General features: G+C 28.2%; 1 protein-coding gene across 1 annotated transcript in view; it reads left to right on the top strand.

Annotated features, from left to right (window-relative positions):
* The window catches only part of LOC100201412 (medium-chain specific acyl-CoA dehydrogenase, mitochondrial), a 70,161-nt gene that overhangs the window by 35,233 nt on the left and 18,746 nt on the right, over window positions 1-16,182 (top strand). Inside the window, exons 6-8 of the mRNA XM_065807272.1 lie at window positions 1,018-1,098; window positions 1,574-1,651; window positions 14,350-14,402. Of these exons, the coding sequence (XP_065663344.1) occupies window positions 1,018-1,098; window positions 1,574-1,651; window positions 14,350-14,402 (212 nt within the window). The remainder of the gene's footprint in view (window positions 1-1,017; window positions 1,099-1,573; window positions 1,652-14,349; window positions 14,403-16,182) is intronic.

Consider the following 16,182-nt stretch of genomic DNA (forward strand, 5'->3'; position numbering starts at 1 on the left):
ATTTAGTATTGCATTAGTTTTACAGCCAAAGATTCATTGAATGTATAACTTCTATTTGTATATATATTTTTTGCATCTTTATTAAAAATTTAGTTGTTTATTTAAAACTATTAGAACATTATAAAAATTGGAAAAATGAATAAGCTATACTTATTAAATTATTTTTATGGTGTTTACTTAAAAAACACTTGTAAAATAAAAAAGTATACTTTATTTAAAAATGTAAATAAATAATAACAAGATAATATAATAGTAAAATAATATAAAAATAATGAAAATAATAAAAATAAAATATAGCTATACTTAATACTTGTAAAACACTTAAAATAAAATGTCGAGGGTATACTGCCAGAACGCACAAAGTCATTTTTCATTGTTTTGAGATATTGGCAGTTTAATGAAAAAAATTTTTTCATGCAATGGTGTATATTCTCATTGTATATTTGAGAATGATCAATAACTTGGTATTATATAGAATATAAGGTCTGGTGCGTTTTAGATATACATATATATATATATGTATATATATATATATATATATATATATATATATATATATATATATATATATATATATATATATATATATATATATATATATATATATATATATATATATATATATATATATATATATATATATATATATACTCTTGTACAAGATGTTAACAATTAAATCATCTGTAAACCTGTAAGAGTTAGTTTTTCGTTTTTTTTGTTTTTTTTGTTTTTTTCATAATTCACCTCCCCAAGGCTGAGAAGGCCATTACCAGATGAGGAGGCTACTTGTGATTATAACCTTCTCTCAACTCTATAACTCCAAAACACGAACCTTGACGAACAAGGCCGCTGCGCAGAGAAACAAGTTAAGCTAGGCACTACCATAGTTCTTAGTTTATAGTTACCTATAAACTAAGGACTATGCAATGATATGCCCAGTATTTTTATGATTTTAGTAAAGTATAAATATTTTTTAATTTTGGAAATATTTAAAAAACATTTTTTATTGAATTATAGTGTGCACCTGTGGCAATTGCTGCAAATGAAGAGCAAAAGAAAGAATATTTCGGAAGGTTGACTTCAGAACCTCTTGTTGCTGTAAGTTTTTTTTGTATATTTATGTTATTACTATTTTTTATTCTTAAAAATTATGTCAAACAAAAACAGGAAGTTGCAGGGGATTCAGTGCATACACCGACTATCTTATAGCCTGCTGCTGCACAGGAGTTTTCATACATTGATTAAGGGTTTATTTATATTTATATATATATATATATATATATATATATATATATATTTATATATATATATATATATATATATATATATATATATATATATATATATATATATATATATATTCTTAAATGACTGACACCCTATTAATCTCTATATGAATGTATTTTTGTTTAGGTTATAGTCTTCAGTAATTAATAACTAATAATTAATGTCTGCTATATATTTTGTGCAGTTTTTAAGGTCTAAAATTTTTTCAATTTTTTGTTTTGAAATGTGAAATTTAATTCGTACACTATTTTCAGAATGGAAAAATATATATATATAATTTTTTAAGGCTTATTGTGTCACAGAACCTGGTGCAGGATCAGATGTTGCTGCTATTAAAACACGTGCTGAAAAGAAAGGAGATGAGGTTATTAATAAAATTATTTATGTTAATTATACAAATTCTATTTTTCAATTTATAAGATAATAGTTATAAGTTTTAACTATCACTTAAAAAGTTATTTTAGTAAAGTTAAAAACTTGGTAAAAATGTTTGTTCTAGTTTTAGTTCTTAATGAAAAAGAATAATAATAAAATGAAAAAATATATATAAATTCTTTAAAAATATTATGAGTTATGATCTATATATTATTATTTATGCCATTAATCATAATCTGTGATGAAAATTGGTCACCTTTTTCAAAAAATCAGAAGCGTAAGAGATTATGAATACGGGATATTACAGATATCCCGTTTTCATAATAATTATGGTGAGCTATTACAGATGTTTGTAAAGCAAAGATAAACACAGACTAAAGTGATGTTGTGGGTATGGGCAGGACTTAAGAAAAATGTCTACCATGTGCTACTTAGAATTTGTTAAATAGTTTAATCATGACTGCTCTGTGAACAAATAGAAAATAACTGGGCATAAATAATAGGAAAGGTGTCGTCTTTAATTATAACAAATTATAACAAAACCTGATCACTTAATTTTTAATGACCCAGCAAATATTGAGAAAGCTTGTTTAGCAAATTTGAATCCATCTACCAGTGCAGGTAATCTATGGCTATTACCTATAGATCTCTGATGATTTCTTTTAGTGGCATTGAGCAGGTTTCAAAAGAAGCCTCAAGTTGGTTTTTAACTATAAATTACCGAAGACTCTACCCGAAAAATGCAAAAATAATAATAATGGAGCATGATTTAAATGAATTTTAATTTGCCCTCATTGCTTAAAAAAATCAGTTGAATTCTACTTAAAAAGTACTGCAAACTGTTTTCCAGACCTGATAATCTTAAATAAACTTTCACAGTATGACAACAATTTAAGGAGGTTTTTCTTTCAACATGACTAGTTTGTTTTTCAACACTATACTTATAACCTAAACATATGGGACTAAATCTCTTTACACTCATTTATGTTGAAATTTTTTTTAACTTTTTTTGATGAGTTTTAATTATTAACTTACCTATGTAATATATACTACTTTTACTTTCTACAATTAAATCAAAATGACTTATTAATTTTCCATTTTTTACTAATTTAGAACTTTTTTTTTTTAAACCTGGCACCTGAATTGTTAAATAATTTTGTTGTCAAGTCAGGTTATCCTGCAACTGGTAACATGTAACCCAGAGGCTAGAAGATGCCAACTCTGACTTAACAAATACCCTACTTTTGGGCTCTTGGTTGAGTAAAGGTTAGATGGTGTCTTAATAAAAATACTCATCTTAGGCAGATGTTAAATGCACCTGTTAAATATATCCTAAAACTCAGTTTTATGGTTCCGAGGCTGACTAGTAGTTAGGTTTTCTGAACTCTGTGGTACTCTCAGAGAACTCTCAGAGAAGCTGATTCCATTAACAGCAAAATAACAGAGTACTAACGGTGCTATGTTATGCATGGATGGTATCCCTGATCCAATCATTTCAATCCATCCAAATCGTTTACTTTCTCTACTCAATTTTTATCTTGTTTCTGATCCTAGTGTGGATTGTTGAGGCCACATTTGGAGCCCTTTGCTACTGCTTAGGATTTATTAATAGTAATGAGGCAATTGCTTGAACTATTAGATAATAATAATTGCTCAGACTATTAGATAGTTTTCTGAATTCTATCTGTGCTTTGAGTTAAATTCTTTAACCAATTTGAAAATCACTAAAATATTAAAAGTACCATCACCCAGTTCTCTAAATCTATCATTCACTAATATTTGAGGTTTTTGAAGTAAAAAGTTTGAAAGTTCACTAGACCTACTTGCTCTTTGTGAGACTAATTTGAGTTCAGCTGTCATCTTAGTGTTAATGTTTATCTTCCTTTAATTCATAAATACTCTAATACTTACATGTTTGGCCAGGGCATTTACATTTGTTAGAGTTCACCCATTTGTTGGGAAACTAGGTTTGAATTTACAGACTATTTTTTTATGTGCTTTCATTTAGCACTTCACAACTTCACTCAAGACTACACTTTTTTCGATGTTATTTCTGATCAAATTGACCAAGCCTCTTTAACCTTCAGCCAATATCATTGTTATTGGTGACTTTAATGCTTATCACACTGAATGGCTTGGTTCTTGTGTCAGTGACTCTACTTTTACTGTTTAGACCCACAACTTTTACTTTTCTCAATCTCTAACACAAGTAGTCAACTTTCCATCTCGCTTTAAAGGCAATCCATGCCATGTTAGAACATTTAAAAAAAAAAACATTATAAAATGCTCGACCTTGTTCTTGGGTTACAAATCAAAGTATTTTCTCAGCCAAAATTTAAACAATATTGGGTCATCATCATTTCTTACTGGTGATCTAGGAAACATTTCTGAAATTCATTTGTCCATAGTGGTACCAAATCATTAGATATTTGAATATTTTGAACATATTTAATCAGATTTTCATTTTCTTCCTTGCTGTCATCATTACCATGATCATCATGGTCTTAGTGGTAATGATGGCATCATTAACAGCTTCAACAGTATCACCAACTTTATTTACAGTATTATTGTTTGGTAAGGTAGCATCTTTTTTTTTCAAAAAAAAAATAGGAATAAATAAGTAGCATGATTGTAACACATTTGATGATTATTATAACTATTTTTTTTTGTTGTCAAGCTGGCTTCATCAGTAGCTTGGGTAACGTTTTTTTGGTCTAAATTTAAACCAAATGAATCAAGTTTTTTTAGTTATTAGTTCAACAACATTAACTGCTGCTATTATGCCGTGCACCCTTGACATACCAATGGATTAAAATCCTCTGTTATGCGGAGCATTCAAATTCATGATCTCCCGTCCCCAACTGATGGATAATCATCAACTGTAGTGCAAAGTTTTTTATTAGTTTAAATGATTTATAGGTCATTTCAGCTCAATTCAATTGATACTTGGCACCATGCCACCTCAGATTTAAAAAAAATTTCACTTCAAATTTTTTTTCGTAGGGAGTTAGACACAGTTAGTGTCTAACTCCCTATGGTTTCAGAGATACTGATATTCAGTCCCAATCACTTTTGATTGTTTTTTTCAGTGACATTTATTTTTTATGCTAGTTGAAAAACACAATCAGCTTTAACTTGTGAAATACTTGCTCAATAGTGTTGAAAATTTGTACCTAACTATTTTTTAGGGAAACTCAAAAGGCACTTTTAGGAAACTAAAAAAGCTCTTAAAAATAAAAGCTTCTATATGAAAATTTAATTTTAAAATGGTGTAACACTTTTTAGAAATTTTCTGATGCTCCATATAAAAAAAGTTGAGATACCTAAGAGATATGATTATGAAATTTTTTCCTATGGTTCTATATATAACAAACTCCTTATTACAAAAAAAATGCAAAGGTTTTTATTTTTGAATCTGATTTATTCGCATTAAAAGCTTTATTAAAAAATTAGGAAAAATTGTTATTTACTAATGAAAAAATATATATATACATTTATTTTTTGTATTATTTAAAAAGATTTTAAAACTTCAAGTACTGTTCTAATATATAAATTTGTTGCATTTCACATTAATAATGTTTATTTTTACAATCGTTGTGTTTAAAGAAGGATCTGTTTACGAACCTTTAAATAATAATCATCTTAAAATTATTTCTTACAGAACTAAAAAATAAAATAAAAATACGAATAATAAAGAAAGATGAATTGAATTAATAAATAAAGAAATTTGTCACAAACAAGCATATGTGAAATCCAATGATATCAAGAAAGTTTCAAGTCACAAAAGAATAACTACATCATTCTTTTGTGAATTGAAACAAGTAACAAGTCTTTTACATCATTTAATAAAAACTGTAGTTTATTACAATGATGTAAAAGACTTGTTAGTTAGTCATTCTAGCATTAAAATTGATAAAAATGCAACAGCTTACTTACACATGAATATTTTTATTTAAAACATTACTCCACAATCCACATAACTTGCTGTGATCCATTTAATTCACACAATGGAAAAAGAAGAAACAGAATTATTACTTAACTATAAAACTTTTTTTTAACTTTATTGTAGTTTACTAGATTTTTTTGCAAAATAATCACTAAAGCAGTAATTATCACTCATGTTTTTAGGAGGATGAACCAGAAAAAGATAATGAACTTGCTGTAAACAAATGCTGTTAAAAGAAAATTCTTTTTTGACAGCTATGAACATGAGTCCTCCCAAAACACATGCTGTGAATAGTCACTCAAGAGTTGCTCTCCGTAAAAGGAAATTATTACATGTTTAAGTTGGGAAATCATTACAGTAAAGTTAGGTATTCAAGGACTTTAAATATAGATCAGTTAAGCCAAGAGGATTACTTCAATAAATTATCTAAGGAAGTTAAACGTAAAGAAATGACATGGGTATACTTATAGGAAAAATTAAAGAAAAAATAATTTCCTATTGGAATCAGAAAATTCAATTAATAACACTGATTCCAATATCTTGGTTTAACAAATGTATAAAAAAATAATTTAATGTTACCAATTATATGGTGCAGATATCGTGCAAACTGCTGCAGAAATGGTATTTTATCTTTCCCTGAAGAAAGGAAATATCTCAAGAAACTGTAGATAAAATAATTTGATTTTATTGTAATGATGAAAATAGCAGACAAAGGTTTGGTAAAAACATTCTAAAAAAATCTAAAAGAACTGCATACTAAGTCTAAAAATAGTTATTCTGATATATAGACTTGTTTTTTTAACTTTTGCTCACATTGTCCAAAATGTTGTATTACAGAAAGAGCATCTGGTATGCATACAGTATGTGTGTGCTTCTACCTTAAAAATTTTAAGTTAATGATTAGTTCAGTTAAATTATCAAAGGATTATCACAAACTTATTAATATGCTTGTTTGTAGTAGGCCTAACAAGAATTGCATGATACATCATTGCCCTTGTGTCCGGAAAATTCTTTATTAGGAGATTATCTTAAAAATGAGTTGTACTCTCAAGAAGATACTGATAAAGATAATTATTGTATAGATTACAAACATTAGAAGACAACAGACCAATCTGAGTTAGTAAGTCACAGAAATCACAAGTAGCTTCATTAATGCTTTAATAAATAAGTTACATAAATTACTGTTAAAAATTAAAAAACTTACTGTTCATTTTTATATTGCAAAAAGTCAAGCTGCTTTTTTAAGGAAGTTTAAAAATTAGTTAAGTAGTGCTAAGGTCATTGTTCTTTGTGATTCTTCAGAAAGTTATGAGTTTGTTGTACAAGATGAAGTACAAAGTTTTCACTGGAATTAAATTCAAGCAACATTGCATCCAACTGTAGTTTATTATAAAGTAAATAATGTCCTCAAATGTGATTCAATGTTTCATCTCAGTTGATTTACTGCATGATGTTGATATGGTATATCATGTGATGAAATTATCAATTGAATATATTAAAAGCAATATTTCTCATCAAATAGAAACTGTTAATTACTTTTTAGATTGGTATGCTGGCCAATACAAAAACTGCAAACACTTCATAAATATATACCACCATGAACAAGGTTTTGCTATGAAATGTACATGGTCTTTCTTTGCAACAAGTCACGGTAAATCACTCTGTAGTGGTATTGGTGGAACCTTAAAAAGACTAACTTCAATTGCTAACGTTTATCGAAAAGCAGCAAATTATATACTTACAGCATCTGTAATGTTATATTCTTGCCAGAACAAAATCATAGGAACTAGTTTTTATTATATATCTAAGGAGTCAAACAAGATAATTCAAAGTGAAATGGAGCAAAAATATGCAACTGCAAATGCATTATGAGGCACTTGCAACTATCACTATTTCATTCCAATAAGTAACACAATACATATATAACACAATATAACACATTGGAACTAAAGTTGTTTCTGAGCAATAAAAGGATTCACTTGTTTTTAATTTTCAAACTGATGAAATTATTAAAGAATGCTTGTTTAATATAAACATTGGAGTGATTGTGTGTTTGGTATACAATAACAATCCATTGATCAGACTAGTTAAGGATATTGATGTTGAATTAAGGATATTGATTCATGCATCCATTTTAGCCTTAAAGATGATATTGTTGTCCTTCTAGAGATGATGAGTGCTGGGTTCCATCAACAAACTTATTGTTAGTGTAATTAGTAAGTTCAATAACTGTCACTGAAAAACTATCATAAGAAAGCAATATAAAATCAGTGAAACTGATTACCAATGCTTTGAAGAAAGCGAGGCAAACTTTAAATCAGAAAACTAGTTTTTTATGAAACTGTTAAATATAGTTAATCCTTAATGCCTTATTTTAATTTTTTTTATTACTATTTAATTATTTCCATGGTTTATTTTTGAAATTTCAATATTTTTTAGATTTAGTGTTATAAAACTTTAAATGTAAATAAATCTGATTTAAAAAAGAAAATCTTTACAGTTCTTTTGTATTATGACATTTGTTACATTTAGAACATTATGAAAAAATTTTAGAACCATATTGTTTAGGTATCTCAAGTTAAACATTTTTTTGTACAGGGTATCAAAAAAACTTGCAAAAAGCATCAAACCATTTTGAAATTCAATTTTCATATAGAAGCTTTATTTTTTAGTGTTTTAGCCATCATTTTTGAATTCCTTTCCCTAAAAAATAGTTAAGTACAAATTTTCAACCATATCAAGAAAGTATTTTATAAGTTAAAGCTAGTTGTGTTATGCAATTAGCTAAATAAATAACACTTGAAAAAAAAAATTCAAAAAAGAAATTGAAACTGAGAATATATATCTTTGAAACCTCGAGTCATTAAAATTTGGAGTAAAGTTGTTTTTTTCATTAATTTAAGCTTGTATTCCAAAAATCATCAAAATTTAAGATGGCATGGTGTAGGAAATTTTTTAGGGGGTTGATTTGACACGAAATAACCCTTATTTGATTAAGTAATTGCATGAGTGAAAGTATTTTATAACTGAATCACAATCAGTTTAATAACTTTTTGTAAATCCTTGAGCACAAAATGCTGTCATAAAAATTGACTTTTTGTAAAATGGTTTAAAGATTTATTCCATGGAGCATTCAATCTCTTCAAGATTTCAGATGAAGATTTAAACCCGCAACTAAAATAATTATAATTTTTTGGCATTTTAGGAAGATTACTAGTTTTTACTCTCTGAGTGGCCATGATATTTTGTCAATTTGATGTTTTGTAATGGTGCATATTGTTGAGCCAGTTTTTAATGCAACTTTGCAAATTATACATTTTGATTATTGCAATTCTTCAGAAAAACCTAATAATAATAAATAATAATTCTAAGCTTCAGACCTTCTAAATGCGTTTTTATTTTAACTTTTAAATCATTTTATATTAATTTTAAATTTGTTAAAACCTCTAGTTCCAAATTTTTCAAACGTAAACAAACTGTGGCCAAATGGCTACTGTTGGTTTTAAAGGGGAAAAAGCTGACTCTTTCCGATTAGCAATGATAGTACATGTGATATTTTACTTACAATTTTAGAGCTGCCAGACAAACACAACACAGATATAGCAAAAAAGATAAAATATTGTTTTCAAAAAGTTTAACTATAATAAAAATATTATTTTTTACGAATATTTCAGCTTTATTTACCAAAATGACCAGAAAAACCTATTTTTAAAACTTTTTTTTTTAATTATTTTTAATTTATTATTTTTAAATTTTAATTTTAAAAGTTGGAACTTTTAAAAAAAATTCATTCAGTTGGAACAACAAAATGTGATCTTTCATAAAGATATTGTAATTGTTATTTATAGTTAAATGCTATTTATTAGTATATGTTTATTACATAAATGTTTTGTTATTTTATTATATAAATTCTGTTAGTGTTCTTTTGTAAATAATAAATATATACAAATTAAAATTTAGGTTACCTGTACAATAACCTCATTAACTTGAGGATTTTACTGAATTCATAATTTTTTCATCTTTTTAAAGTTCTTAACTTGAGTCTTATAAAATACCATTTATTAAGATGGTTTCATCACCAAAAAAAATTTTTTTTTTGAAAAATAAACTTTATTAATTTGTATTTGCAAATAAACTATTATTTACATAATGAAAAGCTGCTATATCTAATCGTAATAATTTTTTTCAAAAGTACAACTCTCTTTAGAACAAACATCTATTTATTATTGCAAGATATCAATGTAAAAAGGTACTGTCAGATGCTAAGCTCCATTATTCTCAGTCTACTAAGTCTCGTATCTTATCTCAGAAGTTAGCCTCACAGTGTCGTTAACAAAGAAAGGTCTAACATTCTATCTCTCAATCATGGGACTGATCTTATTACCTCTCCCAAGGATAAGGTAAAACTAGAACAAAGACTTTGCAAAGAACTTTACTTCTAATTCGACTCTCAAATCTTATGGCCATTCTCTTCCTTCCATTCCAATTAAACAGGTTAACCCTTTAATTCAATTAAATTCTTCTGCAGCTTGTGGTCTAGACAACATTCGTGTCACAATCTTGCAAAATTGTTCTCCAGAACTCTTGGTGAAATTCTCAGAAGAATGTTGTTCCAATTTGCAAAAATTTAGTGAACATTCTGACCCCTCCAATTATTGTCCAATCAGTCTTCTTTCTGTTATTAGCAAGGTTTTTGAGTCTTCGACAAACAAATTTCTCACGTCCTATTTTGAGTCAAATAACTTGCTGTCAGACAGCCAATACGATTTTCGATACTCTTGCTCTACTGCCTGAAAGATTTTATTGTGCATTAGATAGAGTTGGAGAGGCTAGGGCTATTGCTCTTGACATATCTAAGGCTTTCAACAAAATTTGGCATGTTGGTCTTCTCCATAAGTTTGTTTCATATGGTGTATCTGGGAAAGTTTTTGAGACTATCAATTTATTTATTTCTAACTGCTTTATTCATCCTCAAGTTATCCTCAAAGGCCAACACTCTTCTTTATTTCCAGTAACTTTTGGGGTACTTCAAGGTTCTACTTTGGTCCTATTTTGTTTCTTATCTACATCAATGATCTTCCCGACAATCTTACATCTAAAGTGGCTCTTTTTGCTTATGACTCAACTTTATACTCCTGTCTTGACAAAAAGTCTTCTCTTTTCGATTACTTAGAACAGGCAGCCGATCATGAATCTGATTTCACTTCTGTAACTGATTGGGGCTCACAGCAGCTGTAAATTTTAACTCCAACAAAACTCAGTTATTTATTGCAAATAACTATCGAAGTACTGTCGACATTCCTATATTGGTGAATGGCAACCCTACTACTGACCTTTCATGGAAAATATATATACAATAGATTGCTAAATTAGCATCTGCTAAGGTTGCTTCTCTTTATCGTGCTCACCATTTTCTCTCTCCTGATTCTGTTCACTACCTCTACATATCTCTTATTTACCTCTGTATGGAATATTGTTGTCATATTTGGGCTGGTTCTTCTAATGATACGCTTTCTCTTCTGGACAAGGTCCAAAAATGCATTGTATATGTAGTTGGACCCCGTCTATCTGCTATGCGTGAGCCTCTTTCTCATCGTTGTAAAGTTGCATCTCTTTCTCTTTTCCACAAATACTATCATGGTCACTGCTCAAAGGAGCTATCACCTCAACTTAATAGTGGTTGCTTGCAGCCTTTTTGGGAGTGAATCCGAATAAAAAAAATAAGAAAATTTTTTTTTTCAATTTTTTTTTATTCACTTTTTTTTTGGTGATAAACCTCCTTAATATAGAAATTCTTGGGTTTAGATAATTTGAAAGTATTTTTATGAATTATATATTTTTGTATTGTGATTATCCTAATGTATTCCACAGTCATTATTCTGGTCTGTTCACCCTTTTTAGAAGATAGTTTAAATTTTAGTATTTATTAAAATAAGATATCAGTTTAATAGTTAAAACATATTTTTAAATTTTGTTTGAATTTTTATCAGTCAATTCGTTTTGAAAACACTCCTTTTTTTTTTTTTTTTTTGCTGTTTGGTTAGAAATGGTTTCTTCTATTTTTAAAGCCATGTTTTAAAACCTCATTTTAGAATGAATGTTTGTAAAATGTCTGTAAAATAAATTGTAATGAAAACACATATGTAAAATAAATTGTAATGAAAAACCCTAATAAGAACATGTCAATTGCAACAATGAATGTCATTAGTTAGTAGCAAAAGTAAAGACTAATGATTTGTGTGATTATGAATTTAGTTCATTATGGTTTAAAAAGAAGTTATGTATAAATAAATTAAATTTATTATTTAAAGTAACCTATGAATAGTATAAAAAGTCTAAAAAGTCATGGGTAAGAAACATGGGTGAGAAACGCAAAAGAAATTAAAAACAATGTTAACTTTTTTGACAAACAACCACTTCCAATAGAAAAATCTTGTTCATAGAACAAAATGTGGCTATTTAATAAACTGAATAATGTATCCTTATTTAAAAAATGCATTAATTTTTTTTTTTAGATTATTCCCCTCCCCAAAGACCCGAAGGGGAGCCACTACAGTCGAGGAGGCTACTCATTTTTTTGTGTTTTTTAATTTTTAGTTGTTATTCGTGGTGCAACCCTCTCTCAACTCTTTAACTCCGAAACACGAACCTTGCCGAGCAAGGCCGCTGTGCGGAGAAACTAAGTTGAGCGCGGTACTTCCAGGGGCGTGGTGGGAGTCGAACTCCGAACCTTACAACTCGCTTACAAAGCGAGCGCTCTTACCACTACACCACTACTGCATTATTTAATTAAGGAAGTTCAGCTATCACCATTTTTTTTTTTCTTTTTTGTCTCCTATGATGAGTCTATGAATCATATACTTCAAGAGGAATAGATGAATATTCTAATTCGTTATTGGAATGAGTCTTCAATTGCTGATAAAACTTGCTATTTGGATTCAATGTTTCTAAAATGACCTAATGCTGAAAATTTAACCTCAGAATTAAATAAACCGTTAAAGGAATTGCTGACAAAAAACTTGCTTCAGTCCTCCACTTGTGTTAAAAAAGGAAAATCAATTGCCAGCTAATCAAGTACAACTTGGAACAGCAGTCAAGATTATTTTACACTCTAAAGATGTGACAGAAACCGCAAAATACAAATTTAAAGAAGATTGCGTTACTAAAATTTTTGAAAAACTGAAAGAAGTCCTTTGAAGTATATGTTAGTGTGAAATGCAGCATGTGTATCCCCAAATAGTATGGTTAATAATAAAGAAGTTGGATTTGCTTGTTTTGGTCAACTAGTTGATAAGTTGTATAGATCAAAGTTGATATCCGCCCAAACAGCTGATTCTGCCAAATATCAGTTTGACGACTTATAAAATCTATTGTAACAGTAAAAAAGAAAAAGTTCAGGCAATTCAATTGTAAATAATAATAAATATATATAAAAATAAAAGTATAATAAAAATCCTTATATAATATTTTAAAGTTGCTAAAGCATACTTTAAAATAATATATAAGGATTGTTAACTAAATCTTTAAAGTTGATGTATGAAAGTAAATATATTAAAATCATTTGAATTAATTTTATTGATTTCCAAGCATCTTTCATTGAATTTCTGTATTTTTTTGCCCACTCCAGCGCTTTTTGCATTATTTTTGGTGTCAGTTTAGGCTTCTTAGTTGAACGTTGTAAAATGTAATCAAGATTATGCAGACAATGTTAAATCGTTCTTTTTGACATTTTGACCCTAGATAGATTAAGCTTTTCAGTTACTTCATTGCTGGTGGCCTGCCTATTTTCTAGAACAGTTGTGGCCTATTTTCTAGAGCAATCTTTGTATTCTTTCCCCGCGTGGAGTTGAGATTTTCTTCTTTCCACATTTACCAACCCTCTTTGGTATTAAGTTCTCCACACTATTCTTTTTTGTGTGTATGTTTTGTACAGAAACCCGCAAAATACCAAATCTTCTGGCAATTTCTATTTAAGAAAAATTAGTATTTAAAGTGTCCTGATTCGGCAATTTTTTGTGTTAACAAGTCCTTTTTATTTCCCCCATAACTAAAATAAAATATCACATTTCAGTACTATAGTTAAAAAATTGTTAGGTTCTCATAACTTTAAAAATATCATATCAAATACAATTGTTTTTACTTTAAAATAAAGAGAAATATTCAAGAATCAAAATTTTTATTGATTTAAATAAATATTTTGAAGATATCTTAATAAACAAATTCAAAAGTCTGGTAAAACTCAACAAGTGTACAGCAAAAAGATTATAATTAAAATGACATCATTCAAAATGGCTGATAAAAGTGCCAGTAATTAGAGTTAATTCTAATTACAGTAATTGACTGTAATTAGAGTTAGGGTAAAACACCTAGTACTCCCCATGCATTCTTATGCTACTTGGTATCTAAAATTCTCTCCATGCTACTTAATCTCCAAACAGGTATTTTTATTTTTATTTTTAAAATTGTTGCAATTGTCAAAGTTTGTCAGTTACGATGCAAGCATCAGAGTTTTTTTCTGACATGATTTCAGAACTTTCTACCAAATAGTTTTTGATCTGCATGTTTTTAATGGCCAAGTGGCAACAGCTCTATAAGAAACCCTTGAACATTATAAAAAAAATTTTAGTACTATATCTGGTTCTAGGCAGATAATAAGGATTTTTTTTCAATAATTGAGGTGATTTTATTAAAATACCTATATTTATATCTATAATTGAAAATATGTATTTAAAAATATTTAGTGGATTTTAAACGGCAGCAAAATGTGGATAACTGGTGGTGGTGTGGCTAATTGGTATGTCTTTATTTAGATTTAAAAGTTTTTACATTTAAATTTGTTCTATATTAATAATACAGAATAAAAATTATTTTAGTTTATGAAAAGTTTTTGCATGCATATGAAATTTAAGTTAACTTTATTTAATATTTTCGAGTTTAACCCTTTGTTTTGTTGCCTCTGTGATTTGTGATTAATTCATGTGATTATTGTAATAATAAAATATATTTTTTATTTATTATTCTGTGGTTTCAATTTTCAAAAAATCTCCAACACCTTTATCTAGTCTTCTAATATTAGCACGGTCTTTGAGTCTTTTTAATAGGGTTCTGACAAAAAAGTAATTTTTTTGCATGTAGTAGAAATAAAGTTGGGCCTCAAAAGAAGCGTAATTTTATAGAAAATTAAATAATTATTGTAAAAAAATTAATATTTTTAAACAAAAATTGAAAAATGCACTTTTTAAGATGTTCTTTAACAAAATCTTTCTTAAGAAGGTTACATTAAAAAGAGATAGTTATTTATAAATTCTCTATAAAAATTCACTTTTTTTAAGGCCCAACATGATATGCTTCATAAGAAAAATATTTTAGGTGAAATATGACACCTACCATGTGGTCCAGTGTCTTGGCAGGAATTTGGTGCAGGAACTTTTCTTTAAAACTAGCTCTAATAATAGTTTATAATTAATCAAGTCACAAAAGTTTATCATTTGTGACCTCAGGAGATAAAAATTTTTACAAAAGTATTTTCAGTCATAACCCTAATCTTCAATCAACAATTTTCTAGCATCTCCTCTTGAGTTACTCTCCTCTTAACTTACTCTCTGACGATGAATATGGTTTTTGATCTTCTTGTTCTATGGCTAACTGGCTAACTGCTGTAACTGAAATATTCTATTGTGCAGTTTTGCTAAGAGGCTAAAAGGTTAGGGTTATTGCTTATGACATATCAAAAGCTTTTGATAAAGTTTAGCATTCTGGTCTTCTCCAGAAGCTTGCATCATATGGTGTATCTGGGAAAGTTTTTGATGTTACTAAATCATTTCTTTCTAACTGCAGTATTAAAGTCATTTTAAAAGGCCAATACTTGTCTTTATTTCTAGAAACTTCTGGGATACCACAAGCTTTTGACTTTGATCCTGTATTGTTTTATCTACATTAATGATCTTCCTGATAATCTTACATCTAAAGAGAGATTTACTGACAACTCAACTTTATGCTCTTCCTGTGATAAAAACCATCTCTCATTGATTACTTGAGTTTTTCTTCTGTAACAGCTTGAGGCTTGCAGGGGCTTGTGAATTTTAATTCCAACAAAGATCAGTTATTTACTGCAAACATTTATCCCAATTTTGTTTAATGGAACCCTTTCACTAAGTCCTGTACATCTTCTCAGATTATCATTCACTACTGACTTATCATGGAAACCATTTAAACAATCTATTGCAAAGTTAGCATCTACTAAGAATGTCTTTATTTTTTGGTCTTTCCATTTTCTTACTTCTGATTCCATTCTCTATCTCTGCAAACCTTTTATTCATCCTTTTGTGAATTCTGTTCTCATATTTGGACTGGTTCTTTTAATGATGCTCTTTCACCAAAAATGCATTTAAAATGCATTTTTGTACCTTGTCTAGAAGAGAAGGTATAGTGCTTTATATATATATATATATATATATATATATATATATATATATATATATATATATATATAGTGCTTTATAGCGCTTACTTGCAGCCTTGTTGAGAGTTAGTTAGAATTAAAAAAAAAAAACTTAGTTGCTAGTCAAAAATAT

The sequence above is a fragment of the Hydra vulgaris genome, chromosome 10, assembly GCF_038396675.1.
Source record: "Hydra vulgaris chromosome 10, alternate assembly HydraT2T_AEP".
Classification (NCBI taxonomy): Eukaryota; Metazoa; Cnidaria; class Hydrozoa; order Anthoathecata; family Hydridae; genus Hydra; species Hydra vulgaris.